The 17,563-nt window shown below is 47.6% G+C and overlaps 1 protein-coding gene across 2 annotated transcripts; it reads right to left on the bottom strand.

The window, feature by feature from the left end:
• Positions 1-376: 376 nt before the first annotated feature.
• Positions 377-17,525, bottom strand: LGALS2 (galectin 2). 2 transcript variants are annotated; one of them, XM_039384895.1, is made up of 7 exons: positions 17,049-17,525; positions 13,853-13,954; positions 13,550-13,620; positions 8,048-8,155; positions 2,057-2,139; positions 1,663-1,822; positions 377-558 (listed from the first exon to the last, which is right to left on the bottom strand). In XM_039384895.1, the coding sequence occupies exons 4-7, from the start codon at positions 8,051-8,053 to the stop codon at positions 412-414; spliced, it is 396 nt and encodes a 131-aa protein (XP_039240829.1). In that variant the 5' UTR covers positions 8,054-8,155; positions 13,550-13,620; positions 13,853-13,954; positions 17,049-17,525; the 3' UTR covers positions 377-411. The 2 variants fall into 2 exon arrangements, with proteins under 2 accessions (XP_039240829.1, XP_027570907.1); XM_027715106.2 differs by lacking the exon at positions 17,049-17,525 and having other exon boundaries at positions 13,853-14,173.
• Positions 17,526-17,563: the final 38 nt, after the last annotated feature.

Below are 17,563 nucleotides of genomic sequence, written 5' to 3'. Positions count from 1 at the left end.
TGGTGCAAAATGCCACATCAATCACATCCATGCTTTTCTGCCCATTCTTCTATCCCTCCCTCCCAAAAGCTCAGGTGCAGGAAGAAACGGAGCACTGTGAAGAGATTACACAACCATTTCCCAAGCAATCATATAGTGACCTCCTCCTCCTCCTGAACCCCACCTACAGCCTGCTTTGGTTTATCTACTACTCATTCAACCCCACATCCTCTTCTGACCAGGAAAGTATTTGGCATTATCTGGGAGCTATTTCCATCCAACAAGAACTCTTTTTCTGTTAGTGGGAAAACCTTGGGCTTTGACAATGGCTTACACAGAAGCAGACCCAAAGATCTCAGAGAAGACAAAGCAGATGGAGCAAGCAGTGTTCCACTGGCTTAGTCTTTTATTAGAGCTGGGAAGTGGCATCCATCAGCTCAGCTTGAAGGAGGTGATCTTGAAGCCTCCCATGATGTTCACGTAGTTGATCTTGCGGTAGCTGTGCCGGTTGGAGAAACACACTTCATGCCCATCTGGTAGTTTCACACGGAATTTGTCTGTCAGCATTTCAATGAGGAACTGGGAAAGGGAATTGAGGACAAGGAGGGTATTCAGAGGTCAGCATCTAAGCAAAAGACCTGACTGGGAGGGTCAAACCTGTTCACTATAACCTTAATCAAGGTGCTGGGGGTTGAGCTGAGGGTGATTCAGGAAATGAGCAGTTGATATCAAAGGTCTAAGCTGGTATACAAACTATGATCTGGGGACACATCTCTCCTGAGACTGTTTCACCTACTGAGATTGTAAACTCAGAGCAGCTAAACCCAAGTATGTCTTTACATGTCTTTATGGAATGTATATGTACATGTACACATGGAATGTATATGCCACTGTACTGCTTTGAACAGGGCAGATTAAACCTGACCCCCCAATGCCCTCAGCAGCTCACTGGGACCTGGAAAAAGGAACTTTACTGATAAACACGCACAAGCAGACAGGACGAGAATGCATCACTGATCATTGCAAACCAAAGGGAATGTTCTCCAAAGCCATCATCTCACTACCCCTCCCCAAGAGCCCATCATGCCTGAGGAAACAAGCTTTCTCTCCACAGCAATGGAAACTGGACTTCTCCTAAATTCAGCCCTGTCAACAACTTGGGACATCAGATGGGGTGAGACAGCAACTAGGACAGCATCCCTGGCAGGAGAAGAGAGAGGACAGATTGGCAGCGTGGATCCAGGAGTAATGAGGACAGAAGAGCTGATGGAGAGGTTTTTGGACTTTGCTCCAAACTCTGGGTTGCCTTAAAGCCTGTGTTTACACAGGACGGAATTAGGGAGAGAAATAAGGTAGAGAGCAGAAAGATCCTGCTCCTTGGAGACTCCTTTTAACTTCATACATGCCCCTGGTACACTCACCTGATGGGCAGGTAGGGGGGTCAGGAAGCACTTACAAAGCCTGAGACAGACAGGGCTCATACAAAGTTCCCAGAAGCAGCACTGGGATTTTGAAGGAGGAGTGGAAATGACAATCAGGACCAAAAACCAGAGGATGACAGGCTGTTGTGAGGAAGCATGAAGTATTGGATGGGACTGGGAAAACTAGGGTATGGGAATCTGCTAACCAGGGGTTTCCCCCCACCACAGGCACACCCCCCAACACCCAGCACACACTCCTCACCTTGACAGTGCAGCCCCTGAAGAAAGAGAAGTGTTTGTCACGATGCTCTTTCTGCCACACATTGGAGCACTTGGAGTTACAGACAATGACAGACTCATTGAAGCGGGGATTGAAATGAAGTGCCAAATCTTGCAAGCTGGAGCCAAGATTGATGCTGAAGCTGTGGATGAACAGGAGGAAGGTCAGCAGCATGCACAGGAGAGGGTCTTGGAAGACTTGAGATCCAACACACATCTCTGCACCCAGTTCCTCCATCAGCGTGGCAGGTGGTGGCATAGGGGTTCCTCTAACACAGATATGCTCACACATTTTGTATCTGGGGACCGTGGAAAACCACCTACCTCTACAGCCCACCTTCAATCCTGGTAAGTCAAGGTGGTTTCTTTGTACTTACCCAGAAGTATCAGCAGATATTTTGCCCTTGATCTTCAGGGTGTTCCCAGGCTTCATATCGAGGTTTAAGATTTCAAATGGATCCTAAGGCAGAGGAAAATAATCTGTGAGGCTCCTTCAGCCATTCTTCCTCAGCCCCCGTAAGTGAGAGGGTGCTGCTTGGAGAAGGTGCCCCAGCCAGGTGAACATCTACTGCTCTCAGCTGGTGCTCCTCTCATGGCCAAAACACCTCCATGCTGGAGGTCTTGCATGAGCTTCTCTCACAGTGAGGGAAGAGTGGGCCGAGTGAAGCCCACAAGAGAGAAAATACATCAGAGAGAGAGAAGATGAAAACAGGCTTGTCCTCAGCAGAAGGAAAGGAAAGCACGACAGCAGAGGTACAAAGAGAGTTCAAGCAGAGGGGCATTACACAGGGTTTGGTGGAAAGTCAGTGTTGCCCAAGAAATGAAAGTGGTGAGAGTGGGTGTGACATGCCGGCCCCTCACTCAGCCTTGCTGACTTGAGGACGCTGGGTGACAGAGGACAGGAGCAGCAGCCCTTACAGACATCTTCCTCAGAGGGTAGAGTAACCAGGCAGGGAGGCAGTTTAGCCCAGAAATGCTTTGCACAGAGAACCTAACATCCCTAGACTTCCTTGTGGCTTACACATTAACATGCCCCTTGCCTCTGCAAAGCTCCAATGGCTGCTATTAAGCCAGAAGACTTTGATCCAAAGAAAAAGCTTCCTTATGTACACTCCTCATTAGGGACTTCAGGAGATTTAACCAATTTCCAGCCTCTTTGGTGGGCTCCCAGTGGAAGGACTACTATGCACAACCCCTAGAGGTGCTACTTCAGACACCACACAGGGCAAGCATCTTCCCAGCTGGTCATGGAGGTGTGACCACCATGTTCAGTCCTTTTCTGTGTGTAACAGCTCAGCCAAAAGAAGCATCCCAGTTCCTTCCTTTTGTGACAGGGGGCAGCTCCCAAAATCCACACCAGTACACCAAAATGGTCTACCCCATCCTTCCCCACAGTGCTCTGAGGAAGGGCTCAAAGGGGCTTGGAGGAGAGGGCAGCCAACACATGCCCTGTAGATGGTACAAACTATGAACAGTCCTTTGCAGGAGTGACATAGTGGCATCCCAGCTCCTTCCCTTCTTGTGGATCTAGATTCAGCCTCAGCTGGATGGACTGCAACAGCAACATGTGGGACTCTCTGCAACCCCCCATCCAAGCCTCATCAAGACCTAAATCTTTTAGCCTGAGAAGCGATGTTTATAACGTCCAACAGCCCCATCCTCCCTAACCCTGATACATGGGAATGTTGTCCTTACAGAGGAGTATCACCCCTGCTGTCTTCTTCCCAGGTAAAAGCTACGATATAAATCAACAGACAGTATCACAGATTTGTAAGTCTCCAAAAGTCAAGTGGAAAAAGGAGAAGAAGGAGAAGGTCAAGTCTCAGTAGACCAGCAGTCTCTCAGCCGCCGTCCACAGTCCTGCAGAGAGCAGCTGAGTGCAGTCATCCTGCTGATGCACAGCCAGCTGGTAGACAGCTTCTGCCCTTCCCCAAAACATCCTGAAGCAAGAAGTGCTGATAAGCACTCCTTCCCCAGAAGTGTTTCCTATGAGCAGGTCATAAAACTCAGCAGGCTTGGGGAATTTGTTTGCTGTTGAGGACACTGAAACCATTGGTGAAATCTCCCTGGGCTGATTGTGGAACCAGCAGAAACAGGTGCTGGTGATGGTGTTTTCTGCCATTGGGTCTCTTTACCATCACGCTCTTGTGTCCACGACACACCTGTACACACCTTCACATCACCCTGCTCCCCTGCAGCCATCCCAGGGAGAACACAGAACTGAAACCTTGTTTCCTCTGTGGTTTGTGCATAGGCACCCATGACTTTTTTCCTGAAACAAATTTTGCATATACTGCAAAGTCATTAACCCTTTCCTTATACTACCCCGTGACTAAATATCAATCAGCAGTCATTGCCTTCAATCGTCGTCTTTGTCCACAGTGGTGATGTGCACGTAGCAGACAGAGGGAGAAAAGATGGATGAAGCAGAAAGGATAATGCAAGAAATCGTACACTGAACAACTGCAATTCCAATCATTTATCCACCAAGTAAATCTAATTAACAACATCATTCCAATTCGCACTAACCATGATCTCAGTGACCAGACTACACACATTAAACAAGAGTTGGGGCTCCAACCTTCAAACCAGTCATTAGGTTTCATGGATTGGAACAATTCTGCAGTTTGGTCAGCTGTTTCTTTCCTTTTGTCTCGAGCTTCCTCAATGGAAGTAGAAGCATTATAAATTCTAATACAACATTCAGTATCTGTTAAATTTAACATTCCACATACACTTTGCTTTTTAAGTAATAATGCTAACCGATTTCGTAAAGCTATTTTTGACACTTGTTGGACTTGCAAGTTAACTCCTCAAAAAAGATACCTTGTCCACTTGCCATATTATATTTTCTAATGCCCATTGATGTTGTCTGATAACTAGATAAGGTGTAAAAATTATCTTAAATCCCAAAGCTAACTTTTGTCCTACCATATAATAATCTGTGGCACGTATATCAATGATCCATTCTCAGCTGTGTTCAGGAGAACTCAGCTCTCATCATGTCCTTCCCACCAATAAATAATGACAGACACACGATTTGGGCAAAAGGACAGGAGTACCATCCCACATCTTAGACCAGTGTGCTGAGTTAGGCTTAACCACAAGTTAAAACTTTCCATCAGAACATCCTCAAGCTAATCCAAGTGGTGCAGGATAGCTGCTATTCCTACAAGTCTAGGTGTTGTTACAGTCCATCAAGTACATTTGGGGAGGTGACAGGATCAGAATGTTCTTTTATAGGTAGTAGGTGCAAGGGATTCCAGAATACTGAACCCGTTGGATGTGGGCCCAATGCGTCTTGAAATTAGCCACAGAATTACACAGCAGGTCTTGATTTTTAAATCCCATAGAGGAGTATCCCCAACAGGTACACATGCCATGTATTAAAACACATATCGAAAAATCTATAGGTAATACTCCTGCCCTGCTGGGTATTTCTACACACCACAAAAAAAAACTTTTAAATATATGGCGCTTCATAATAATCCGGTTGTTTTAGCAGACGAAAAATGGGATCAAAAGGGAAATATTGACAAGGAATCCTATTAGTCGGGGATTTGGGACATCCCTGGTAATAGCGGACTTCCCCTGATCATCCCAGGTAGGTCAATCTCTTCAGAGTTTAGTGAGGAGATGGCTTCTGGATGTGATGCATTACACATATTCCAACTCTGAAGTCCCTCTGTGTTATTGTAGTATGCAAAATATGTATCACTAAGTCTCACTTGGTGTGGGAACCAGGGGCATTCAAAAACCGTAGATATTCCCTCAATTAATAGGTAATGGGCCCTCCATTTCAAAGGTAATTTACTCCCTAACCACCAAGGGGTAGGTACCAGAATATAAGATCATTTCCATAGTGGGGGGTCACTTAAATTGACTGGTAGATCGTGAGTGTTACAAAAAATCTTGGGCCATACTCTGCTGATGTAGGGAAAGCTACACTTATTCCTTTGTCTGTTTGATTCCAAAGACACACAAATCACAAAACTCCCATATGAGGTTGATAGAATTAGCACTTCTGTCCCCTGGGGTTGATTTCCCCGTTTCAGCAGCGGACATAATCATTTACATAACAGCACAAACATGCTAGTATAATAACTATTCCTACTAATAGAAAAACAAAACATATGGCATAAACTACAGCAGGAATTCCCTCTTCCTCCTTTTGGCACCTGGCCTTTACCTTCAAAAGATCAAATAAACAACTCAGCTCAGCTTTGAACTGGTTCAAAAGGATGGGATAATCCACTGAGTATTAATTTTATGTTCCTTATTGTGATCATCTGCAGCTATCCAGACATACTTATTCAGTGGACTTTTTAAAATCAGTAGCATTTTGGTACTGATGATGGGAAAACTGAGTGGCTGGTTAAACTGCACAGTAATTTGTTTTTTATTTGAGGACTAAGGATTCACTATCTGTAGGATATCCCAGGTATTCCACAGTCCTTGTAAGAATACCCATTGGAAGGAGGCCTTCTACAGATTTAGGCAAAAGCAAGCAAGCAGTAATCACTTATTTTCATTAAGTATAAACATATTAAACCAAGGCATATCTTTCCAACACAGGTTATAAATGCCACACTTGTTAATCTTAATTACTTAGTTAAATTTGTAAACAAAACTTACAGATACACACACCAAAATATACAACCCCCAAAATATACTACACATAAAAGCAAACAATCCCTGTGGACACTTGGAGTTGGTATAAGAGAATCTTCAGTCTGATTTCTAACATGCAGGATACCTATAACCTGGAAAAACCATAGAACAGAATTGCTTGGTCTCTGTCTAACCAGTGCACAGTGGGTTAAAAGGAGGGCACTATCCATCTGATACTAATTTGATGGACTTTTCAAGAAATATCTTTTACTTCTCAAGGGTAACACAGAAAGCTTTAATTTTGTGACCAACCCGTCAACACCTGCAGTAAGGGGTATATAATCAAATCGTGGTTTAGCTTTTGGCTTTGGTGTGGTGGTATAAATTTGACATACTCACTTGGGGGTTTTCTTCCCAGAGGTCACTCCAACCCATCCTATTTCCTGGATGAATTCATACCGAGTAGGTATGTGAATTTGGTCTCTAGGTGGTTTTGCTGCTGCTGCAGCAACTTTCATGATCTTGGGCATCAGATACAAATATTTTCAGGCTATCTGGAAGGCCACAAAGGAGAGGAGTTAACCTGGCCAGATCAATGGGAGCTACTATAGGGGATCGCCTTAATTGACATCTTTCATACATTGTTTGAATACATGCTGCCTTTTGCACAGAGGCTGCCAGATCTGAGAATCCTGTAGTCTTAACAGTAGTAGGCTTTCCTCTGTCCTGTGGGTCTATGCCTCCAGCCCAATAAGGAGGTCTGGCAGTTAATGAGTAGTTATGGTTACCTGGAGTAGTAGTTAAAAATACTTCTGCCTCATCTTCACTCAGCAAGATTTGGTCTCTGCCTGTAAGGGAAACTCACTACACATACTCAGGTTCTGATTTCCCTGGACACTTGGAATATTTTTCTTGCAATTTACCTAACTCTGTGGGGGACCAGGGAACAGTATAAACAGTAGTGTGGGCTTCTCCCTTCCCCTCACCATCAGTTTCAGTTTTAATTAAAGGTCAAACTTTTACTAGTGCTGGGATAGGGTCAAGGTCTTCCTCTAAATCATCAGCATTGTACCAAATGTCCCCATCCCATGTTTTGGGATCCTAATTTTCTGACTTCAAAGTCATATATTCTACATCTGCAACTCTTTCAGGTGGCGGGGAGCTTTTGATTTCATTTTGCATGCAGGATAAACAAGCTACCAAAACTGCACAAATAACTTACCTTTAATGAGTAACTTACCTTTTCCTCTTCCTATTTTTCATTCGGCAGGCAAACTAGTAATGTGATCAGCTATTGCCTGTACATTACCTCAATTAGTTTGTGCCCATTCCGACCCCAGGGGAGAGGGGTGACTATCAAACTTCTCCAGGAGAGAGAGTAAAACATTACGCTTACACTAGTCACCCTGGGTAACCATTTTACTTCAGTCTCCCTCAGAGGCAGACAATTTGTAACAGTAAAAGTTTGGTGAATCTCCTTCAGAGAGAGACAGGGCCCACCAGGCAGGAAGAAGAACAGTAAAAGTTTGGAACTGTTAAACAGCACTTTGGGTCAGAGAACAGTATATCCTGTCTGTGATGTCAATTAAAATCTTATGATTTGATGTTAAAGTCCTCTCCCCAAATTAAGGTGCAAACGAGCCCAAATGCCAGTTCAACAATGCCAACTTTATGTTACAAAATTAATTGTACAGGGAAAAGAGAGAGAAAGAGAGAGAGGGAGAAGGGGAGAGACAGTCTAAGTAGAAGATAGTCACCGCCATGGATCCAGCAGCACCCCGTTGGTCCTTCAGTGCCCTGGGCTTCTTGGTAGTGGGGTCCGAACCGGTTCACTCCAAGTCATTTTTATGCAGTCCCTTATATAGCTGAAAAGCGAAGGTACAAGTGACTTTCAGTTCCTCATTCACATGAAAGATGAGAGCAGGCATGGTTTCAGTGCTTGTCCGGGATCTATTCTGGGGGTTGTGCAAGAAAAGTACCCCAAAAATCAAGTGTCCTACCGGTGACCCCACTTACTGCACTTGTGCAATTTTTCACTTGTTACTCACATACTGCAGTGAAACTTTGACATGAAAAGCAGGGCCAGAACCAAAATCGTTTCCTTTGTGATTTGTGCATAGGCACCTATGCCTTTTTTTCTGCACCAAGTTTCACCACCATGCCTGTTTAAGGCATATACTGCAAATGTCATTATCCTTTTCCTTGCAGCTGCCCAGGAGGGAGAGCAGTATGTGTCTTTTACTTTGTCCAGTTCTGGGCTCCTCAGTACAAGAGAGTCATGGAGCTTCTGGAGTGGGGGGCTACTAAGAAGACTAGGGACGTGGAGCATCTTTCTTACAAGGAAAGGCTGAGGGGACAAGGCCTGTTCATCCTTGAGAAGAGATGACTGACAGGGGACCTCATCGATGTGTATAAATATCTAAAGGGGCATGCCAAGAGGATGGAGCCAGGCTCTTCTTGGTGGTGCCAACCAATAGGACAAGAGACAATGGGTAAAAACTGATGCACAGGAAGCTCCGCCTGAATGTGAGGAAGAACTTTGCTGTGAGGGTGACCAGGCCCTGGAACAAGTTGCCCAGAGAGGTTGTGGACTCTCCCTCACTGGAGATATTCAAGAACCATCTAGACATGATCCTGTGCCATGTGCACTAGGATGGTCCTGCTTGAGGAGGGAGGTTGGACCAGATGATCTGTGGTACCTTCCAACCTGACCCATTCTATGATTTTGTCTGAGGGATGAGGAAAACTACCCACGCAGAGAGTTGTGCGCAGAGCCATGAGTACCACAGATGTGAGAATATGCCAAAAGGGAGACGAGCAGGAAAGAGGCATGAGCTGCTCAGAGAAGGGCCATGAGATTTTATCAAGATTACATTAACCCCCTTCTTACAATGCTCAGCAGGGGCGTTCACCCCCCTTTTATTTGCCACTGGGAACAATAGTGGGAAACCAGGCAGCAGCTCTGCCAGCGCTGGCAACTTCCTTCATCTGCTGAGTTGAGCCTCCACATTGTCAGACACCAGCCCTGTGCTGATTGCCTCTCTCATGCAAGGGTATGTGCTCCCCATATAGGAAGGGGATGAGACTAGGGACCCCAGAAGAGCCAAAATTCTCCATTGCAGTTGGAGGTGGCAACTGGGATGATGAAAGGAGGGTGGCGGGGGCAGGTTGATACTTCCCTGCTGACACTGCAAAGCAGAAAGCCTGCGGAAACAATGATAGCATGGGAATGTAAATCCCAAAGAAAGAGGAAATCCGGCTAAAGAGCATCTGCAAAAGAGGTGGAGGGTCTGTGCAGTAAGGAAAACATAAACAATAGCTGTGGAAGCTGGCAGCCACTGGTGCAAAGGATCCAGGAACCCTTCGCCCCTCAGAGATGATCCTATAATAGGGTACCAAACTGGGAGTGCCCCTCCAGGGCCCCACAGAGGGCATTTGGCCTGTACTAGTGTGGGACACCAGAGGGCATTTGGCCTGGCCAGAGGGCATTTGGCCTGTACTAGTGTGGGACACCCATGTTCACACCACTGATGCCAGAGGAGGATTTGCTGCATTTCCAGAGGGATGGCAGAGACCAAACAAATAGTCACTCAGTGCGAGGGTGGGGGCATATGCAACCCAGGGGAAAGATGAGTTTCCAATAGGGAGCAGGTCTGCAATTTTGCATGGAGAAAATAAAGAAAACCCAAAACCATATTTTAAGGAGGGAAGAGATTAATTGCAATCATCTTGGCTTTCAGCCAGAAGGGTGGCAGGGCAGGTCCTCTGCAGAGTATTTTCACCCCATAAAATGCAGCAGTTCTATTTGCAGAGGTCCCATACAATAGATTTCAGTGTTAACAGTCCTTCCCGGCCTTCCTGCTAGGTCCTAAGGAGATCTCAGGCCACCAGGAGCATTCATAGGATCTCAGGATCCTTGGGATCCTCCAGACAGCAGTACCTCATGTACCATAGCCTAGAGCTGCCACTTCTACCACAGGGCACCCACACAGCTGTTGAGAACAGACTGAATGCCACCCTCCCCAGCAGGCTGCCAAGATCCTCAGCAGCATCATTGCTGGCAGCAGTATTTATTTTGGTTTCTCACTGGGGCAGGAGATAAGCCAGCTAGGTGTGAAGCCCTGAGGAAAACCACGGGTTTCCCCACTTCCCAGCCAAAGTAGCCAAACTGCCTCAGCTGTCAGAGGTTTCTCAGGGCCTTTTGTGGCAGGGGCAGCCTCCAAAATCCACACCAGCACACCAAAATTGTCCCTACCATCTCTCCCAATGGTGTTCTGAGGAAGGGCTGCAAGGGGCTCAGAGGGGAAGGCAGCCAACACATTCTCTCTAGACAGCATGAGCTATGAACAGTCCCCTGCAGGACCGACATGGTCATCACCAGATGTGAAGCTCAGTCCAGAAGGAATAAGGAAGAGAGGGAAAGGCAAGGCAGCCACGCCAGGTGCATGGATGTCCATGCCACTGACCTCACATCAAACCAAGCTCTGCAAAAAGAGGAAAGAGATTGCCTTAATACCCCCGTGGAAGGCTGTGATTTCAGCTCAGTGCTAATTTGAAACCAAAGAAGCAGCACTGGAGGACAACAACATTGCAGAGGGGATAAGGTGCCTGTCCCATATTGCACTCAAGGCACCAGAGAGCCTGTGCCTTGGACGAGGCATCAGCATCTGCTCAAGGCAAAGGGAACTGGAGAGACCAACCATGCATTCTTTCTTGGGGTAGCATCTGCTCACACTGCTATTATTTCCTACAGCTTCATATAATTTGTACTCCACAGCAAGCTATTGTCCCTTTCCACTGGCTATTTATTTCCTTGAATAGCCTCTGGGGAAAGATTTCAGTGCGGGAGTAAAGAAAAAAGAAAGACTGCACACAATAAATATCAAGTAGTGACCTGATTTAAACTGTGTTCTCTGACCTCATCTGGACCCTGGTTGTGGTTCCTCCCAGCAGTTGTGATTAAGCCCTGTTTCTGCCTTGGTGTCCCTCATTCATGAGGCCTAGAGGGTGAATGCCCCCTACCTTAGAGGACTGTGGGGTGGATTTTCAGCAGCCAGGGCTCAGGACACGACTGAGAAGCTTCCACCACCTCCTGATGGAGATGCTCAGTCCTCCAGCTTCCAGTCACAGAAATTCCCAGACAGGTTTGACAGAACTGATTTCCCCTTTAGTCAAGAGGTGTTGGTTGGCCTCTCAGCAGACAGTGCTGCAACCTTCAGCCAACCGATCCTAAGCTCTGAAAGCCAGCCAGCTTCCTAACGGAGGAAAACCAAGAGAACAAAGTGTACTTACCTCAGCCAAACTGAGGGAAGCAAGAGACTGGGTAAGCAGCTCTGTGGATCTGAAGGGCATGTACAGGAGAGGACTGTCCAGGAGATGTAGAAGCCAAAGCAATGATGAGCACAAGGAAACTAGTGCCCATGAGCACTAAGCTCCTGCCTAAGAGGTTGACCAGAGAGGGGCTGCTCCTTTAGGGAAAGCACTGAAGCCTCTGCATTCAGATCAAGTAAAATGGGAAGGAACAAAGGACTGGAAGAGAATCTTCCGTCACCCTTCCCGCCCCAGCTACCTGATAGTGGGAAGTATGGAAGTAGCATCCATGCTCTGAACCTGAAGGCAAGAGATTAGAGGCCATCAGCATCCAATAGGCTCTCCACAAACATCATCCCCCTTCAGCTGTAGGGGGCAATTTCTCTTCCTTAGGATGTGGGGAATAAGGAGGAGGAAGGAAAAAGCTAGCTAAAGAACTAAAATGTGGAAAAAACCCACACCTTTCTTCAGGGCTAGGGGCAGCAGCAAAAGAGGGAACCTGCACCAAGAAAGCAGATCAAGAGCACAGGGAACAGATTCCATCAGACTCCATCTCTCTCTTCCCCCTATCAGAAAGGTGGTGGTGCAAGAGTGACTGGCATCTCCCATCTCCATGGGGAGTTCAAATGTGCTCTGCTGGATGGTTTCCATCCCCATAGCCAAGTTATGTCCTTATACCTTTGCAGGGAACCTCTCTCTCAGGCAGCTCTGAAGTCTGTGGCAACATTTTTGTATGGTATGAGTTGTGCATGAGGAAGGGGAGAAAGGTGGTTCGTTTGCAAGGAAGCTGGTTCATAAGGCACCAGGGCCATGTCATCAACCCAGGCAGCCAGATGAGTCATGTCTTCTGAGTCCCCAGCTTGCCTGAGGGGCAGGAGAATGAACAGAACTGGCACAGGGTGGGGAAGGGAGGTCAGAGGACTGATTACATGCCACCCAGTTCCATTTCCAGACTTCATTTCTCTAATTCTTTCACTCATGGGTGCATGCCAGGAATGTGGGTTGTGGGAAAGGCTTTCAAAAACATGCCTGAAGATAAAAATGCACTTGTGCTGAAAGCTTCCCTACTGGCAAAGAGATGTATAGAAGGCTCACAGCTTCCCCCTCTCTGAGACTTTTGGGATCTCCCAAAAGTCTCTCCAGCTTCACCCAGATCTTCTGGATGAGATATTATTAGCTTAATGAGAAAAAGATCTTCCAAAGAGCTCTCCACAAAGGAACAGCTTCATGAGGTCTTATGCTCCACTTGCATCTTGCACTCAAAGATTAACATCTCCAACAGTTTTATCTTACCATTGAGTAAGGCAGATAGCAGCTCCCTCATCTTGCACATGATGAAATTGAGGTACAGACACCCACATTCACATCCAAAGCCAACTCTTCTTTGCAAACCTCTGCAAGAACCTAAAAGGATGCTGTGGTCCCCTAGCTGATACAGCTGGAGTATGAGAGATGCTGATCTCTGGTCACACCATTTACTACCAGCAGGAGGTATTGAGGCATTCAGTGCCTCTGGAAAAAATTAGCCCTTGGGTGGCTCCAATTAAGTCTGAAAATCAGAGGCATTCAAAGAACAGAAGCCTTCCAACAGTGGAAGCCGGGGGACTTCCAAGATGCTCCAAGCCCAACTTTGCTGACTGCAAGGGGATCATTTCCCACAACAGAGACAGCATGAGACCAGTTGGCTGGAACTACAATAAGCAAAATATTGCACCATACACAAACGGTCCACGGGGACCTCTCTGCTCTGAGCTCCAAACAGCCATCCCAGACTCAACCCCACAGGACAGCAAAGGCATGAAGTGAGAGTGACTGCCGAGCCCCTGCGCACAGCACTCCATCCCACACAGGGAGAACAAGGCCACTGGCACTGCATGACTCGCTTTGAGTGTGTTTCTCACGGGTTCCAGTGCTGAGCTCAGGCAGGTTGGACAACTATGAGGACTTACAGGAATCTTCAGACAAGCAGAATCCATCTGAGTCACACGCATGAGGCACAATGCCAAGGGTGGCTCTTCCACTGGAAAAAAAAAAAAAAGAGAGAGAGAGAAAGAAATGCTAAGGGATAAATAGCAAGTTTTGAAAAGCCACAAGAATTAACAGCTCATGGGCTGGAAAGAATGGGAGGGAAAACAAAAAGTCTGTTCTCCCATGCTCACGTCACTAAAGCCAAGTATCCCTCATCCCCACTGGGAAGCAGCAAGCCACCTTACCACACATCAGCTTTGAGAGGGTCTGAACAGGCAACCTACCCTGGATCTAAGGGCATGGCTGAGGTCTGCAGAAGAAGAGGTTGTCAAGTCAAAACTATCTGTTTCTCCAAAATCAGCTTGAACAAACTTCCTTTGATGGCCCTGCAAAATGAAATAGTAAAAACCAAACCAGATGAAAATGGGAAAGAAAAGCTGCCAAAAAAAAGGGAATCCAAATCCCCAAATGATTGACTCAGTGCAGGAAATGGGCATCTAAAGAGGGAACTGCAGGCATCTAAAGGAGACCTAAGAAAAGATCAGGCCCACACGAAGGACTCTGTATTCCTTTCCTCACACCTTCCAGGAGAAGGGCACCAGAAATATTCAAACCCATGGACCTTCAGAGCAACATACAGGGAAGAGAACTGAGCCTGACCTGCTGCAAGAGCTCCAAGCACAACCAATGTCCAGAGGAGGTTCCAGCTCCCACCAGCGCAGGGAATGTTAAATTACTTTTCCCCTGCTTCCCAGTGAGGAGTTGCATCCATAGTCTTGCTTAGAGTTGTCACCAGGTGAAGGAGCTTTCAAAGCCAGCATTAGAGCCCAGAGATCTTTCATCTCCTCGAGGTACCTAAAGGAGCGGGGCAGCAGCTGCTTGGAGCTGCTTTGCACTGTTGGGACACCTGGTCTCCCTTTCCAGCACTATACTGGGCACTAAGGGACACCCCATCCTATACAGGCATCCTGTCCCTTCTCTGGACTGCGTCCATGAACTTCTACCCCTTTTCTGATCCACGTATCCAGTAGTACATAAGCCCTCACTTGACCACAGTGAATATTTATTCCCAACAGTCATGCCAGACTGTTTGGTCTCTCTGGTTCTCTTTCCATTCCTTCCAGCGTGTGGCTTTTCTGCTGTCCTTTTATTCCTCACCACTGGCCAGAACCTGCCTGCGTCTCTAGCTGCCCCCAGGTTTCCTTGTGCCACTCTCCTCCCCTCCCCTCCCCAAAAGCCCCCAGCAGCAGAGCACACACCAGGCTTTAATTGCAGTCAGATTCCTGGATGGAGAATGGTTGCTCCAGAGAGGGGAAAAGAGTATTAGAAACTAAATGCTTTAAATGCAATTCACCCCAGACTAATCTTATCATATCCCAGGCTGAATAGCCTGAAACACATTGCCAACAGACTTGCCAAGCCAGGGGATCTGATAAGGACAATGTGAGGATGACAGGCAACTGCCAGGCAAGTTCCCATCTGCAGGCAGATAGCTTATCTCTTCTGTCAAGATGGGACACACATCCACATCTGCTGCACAACAGTGGGAAAAGGCTAGTGGAGACCTGCTTTCTGCTCCTGAACATGCACGTAGCACTCCTAACAAGACCATCCCTGAGGAACATCTCTATTACTCACTCGGCCTCATTAGGAAAGGGGTGGAAATCTTTCCTGAACAGCTTTGTCAGAGACACACCTCCCCAGAGGTCTGGCTCAGGATGAGCTGAAGAGTGCCTCGCACTAGCTCTGGACACCAGCAAGTGGCTGCTTGGCTGCAGGAGCAGCACAGCAGCAAGACAGCAGAGGGAAGAAGTCTAATAGCCCACTCTGGAATCACACTGTGACACCACTTTTAACCCCATCAACTCCCAGTGCACATCCTCCTCCGGAAATTCAGCCAGAGTGCCGCTGCAGGGAAGCAAGCTACTCAAGATGCAAAGCTACTCTGATCAAGGAGGGACATGGAAAGAGAAGCAGCCTCTGCTGGGAACATCTCCTTCTGCATAGAGGAAAGGGCTTGGGCTGCAAATCAGGGACAGCAAAGATGCAACATGTTTGCGTCACGCCCCACATGCAAACAGTGCCTTCGAAATGCTGCTGAGCTGAAGGGAACAGTGTGTTGTTTGAACACAGCCCCTCCAGGTAAATACAAAGCAGAGGCTGGTCAAACACCCCCAGAGGTGTTCACCTGATCCTTCTCCTGGCTGGCGAACATGTCTGTCAGCAACACATTAAATGGGGGATACACGAGCTCTGCCCCCATTCTGCTCCCTGAGTTCCCAAACCTGATGTAGTTTGGGGTGGCAGGGGAACCAGGACAGAGGTGTGCACGCACGGGAAGCTCTTGCAGAATCGCATGCTCCATAGGCTCCTTCTCCTGCCTGCTCGAGGCAGGAGATCCAGAGGGGCAATTTCAACACGTCTGTGTGTCCAGGCCTCTCTAACCCCCTGCATCCAGGAGCTGGTCCCCACACCCACATGATCTCATGTAATTGGGCAATGTTTTCTCATAGCATCTCTCCCACCCCTCATGGCAGTAGGTCAAATACAGTGATCCATAGCATGGGTTGTAGGACACTGAGTCACAACCCAGTGTTCAGCTGTAACCAGCAGACAGAGCATTAGCATTTCCCAGTTTCAGTCTGGCGCACACGCTCCCATCCCACACACTCACCTACAACCTGTTGCATGACATTTCCCATCTTCGAAGAGGGAAACAGTGGAAAATTAGGGGGTAAATACACAGGCTGCAGGCAACTGTACTTCAAAAGCCTGCCTTCTAAGAGACCTGGGCTTACAGGGTTTAGTCGTTTCACTCTTGGCCCCAAAAGCAAGGAGCAGAATGCAGCTCCCATTTATGGGGTTAAATGCATGGTGACAACAAGGCTCTGGTGGGAACAGTCCCCAGTCCACCCTGTCCCCCAGCTGTGCCTGGGTGCTGTGGCACTGCTAGCTAGCACTGCCCAAAACCAAGGCAGGGAGGTTGCTAACAACTGCACAGCATGAGCCAACATCCTGAGGCAGTGCTTAGGCCCAGCCATGCTCCTGTAGTGCTTACTAGGACAGATGAAACCAGAGGGACTAAAAAGGAGCCTGTGAAAAGTCAGGTCCTTGGGAAATCTGCGTATGCAGACTCTGCGTCTCCCTCCTCCTCCTCTTGGGTCACAGTTTTCTTTTCATTCCAAGCTTCACGTCCACCATGCCCCAGCACTGGGATCGCTCTGCCCTGCTGATCCTCACCGTCACCAACCCGTCACCAAAAGCTAAGGGCAGAAGCTGGCTGCAGTGCTAAGCGGCAGAGACTGAGCAGCCTGGATGGAGGGAGAGCGCCACCGGACTGCCTCCTCTTGCTGTTTCACAGTCCCGACTTAAGCCAGCACTGAAGTTTCCTAGGGAACTTGAGGCAGCTGCAGCCAAAGCAGGATTGCTGGCAGTGAGAGATTTTCAAGCCCAGGCCAAAACCCATCTATTCAAACTCACCAGCTGCCACACTTGAGCCAGCTGCACAGCTGAGTACACGTGCATTCGGCACTGGGGCACCCTGCAGCAGGAATACCTCCTCCCTGTGCCACGTTGTGAAAGAGAGGCTGCACACGGCTGTGCCTCTGAGCTCCCCGGGGCAGCTGCTACACTAAATATTCCCAGCAAACACTAAGTCACACTTTGCTGTCACCGCAATGCAGGGATGTATTCATCATCCAGGCTGGGGGATTTGCCACAGCTGGGCTCCCTGGTTTGCTTCAGGATGCCTAGTTTCCTGTTGCCAGTCTCTGCTCAGATCATGCTTGGATGCCCCTCAGAAATGCCTTTGCAGTAGGGTTTTTCTCCTTCTCCCTCCTGCTGTTCTTTAGAGCCAAACTATACCTCAGCAAAATTCATGCTCTTAAACTACTTTTTCCCCCCAATACTTGTGCTTTCTAATGATGCCCCTTCCATCTGTTAGCAACAGCACAGCAAGTGAGGGTTAGAGCAAGAATGGGTGAATCTGTTCACGT

The sequence above is a fragment of the Pipra filicauda genome, unplaced genomic scaffold, assembly GCF_003945595.2.
Source record: "Pipra filicauda isolate LSUMZ 115617 unplaced genomic scaffold, ASM394559v2 scaffold384_size681814_pilon, whole genome shotgun sequence".
Lineage (NCBI taxonomy): Eukaryota > Metazoa > Chordata > Aves > Passeriformes > Pipridae > Pipra > Pipra filicauda.
Note: the sequence above shows the minus strand (reverse complement) of the source record. Positions and strands in the feature narration are given on the sequence as shown.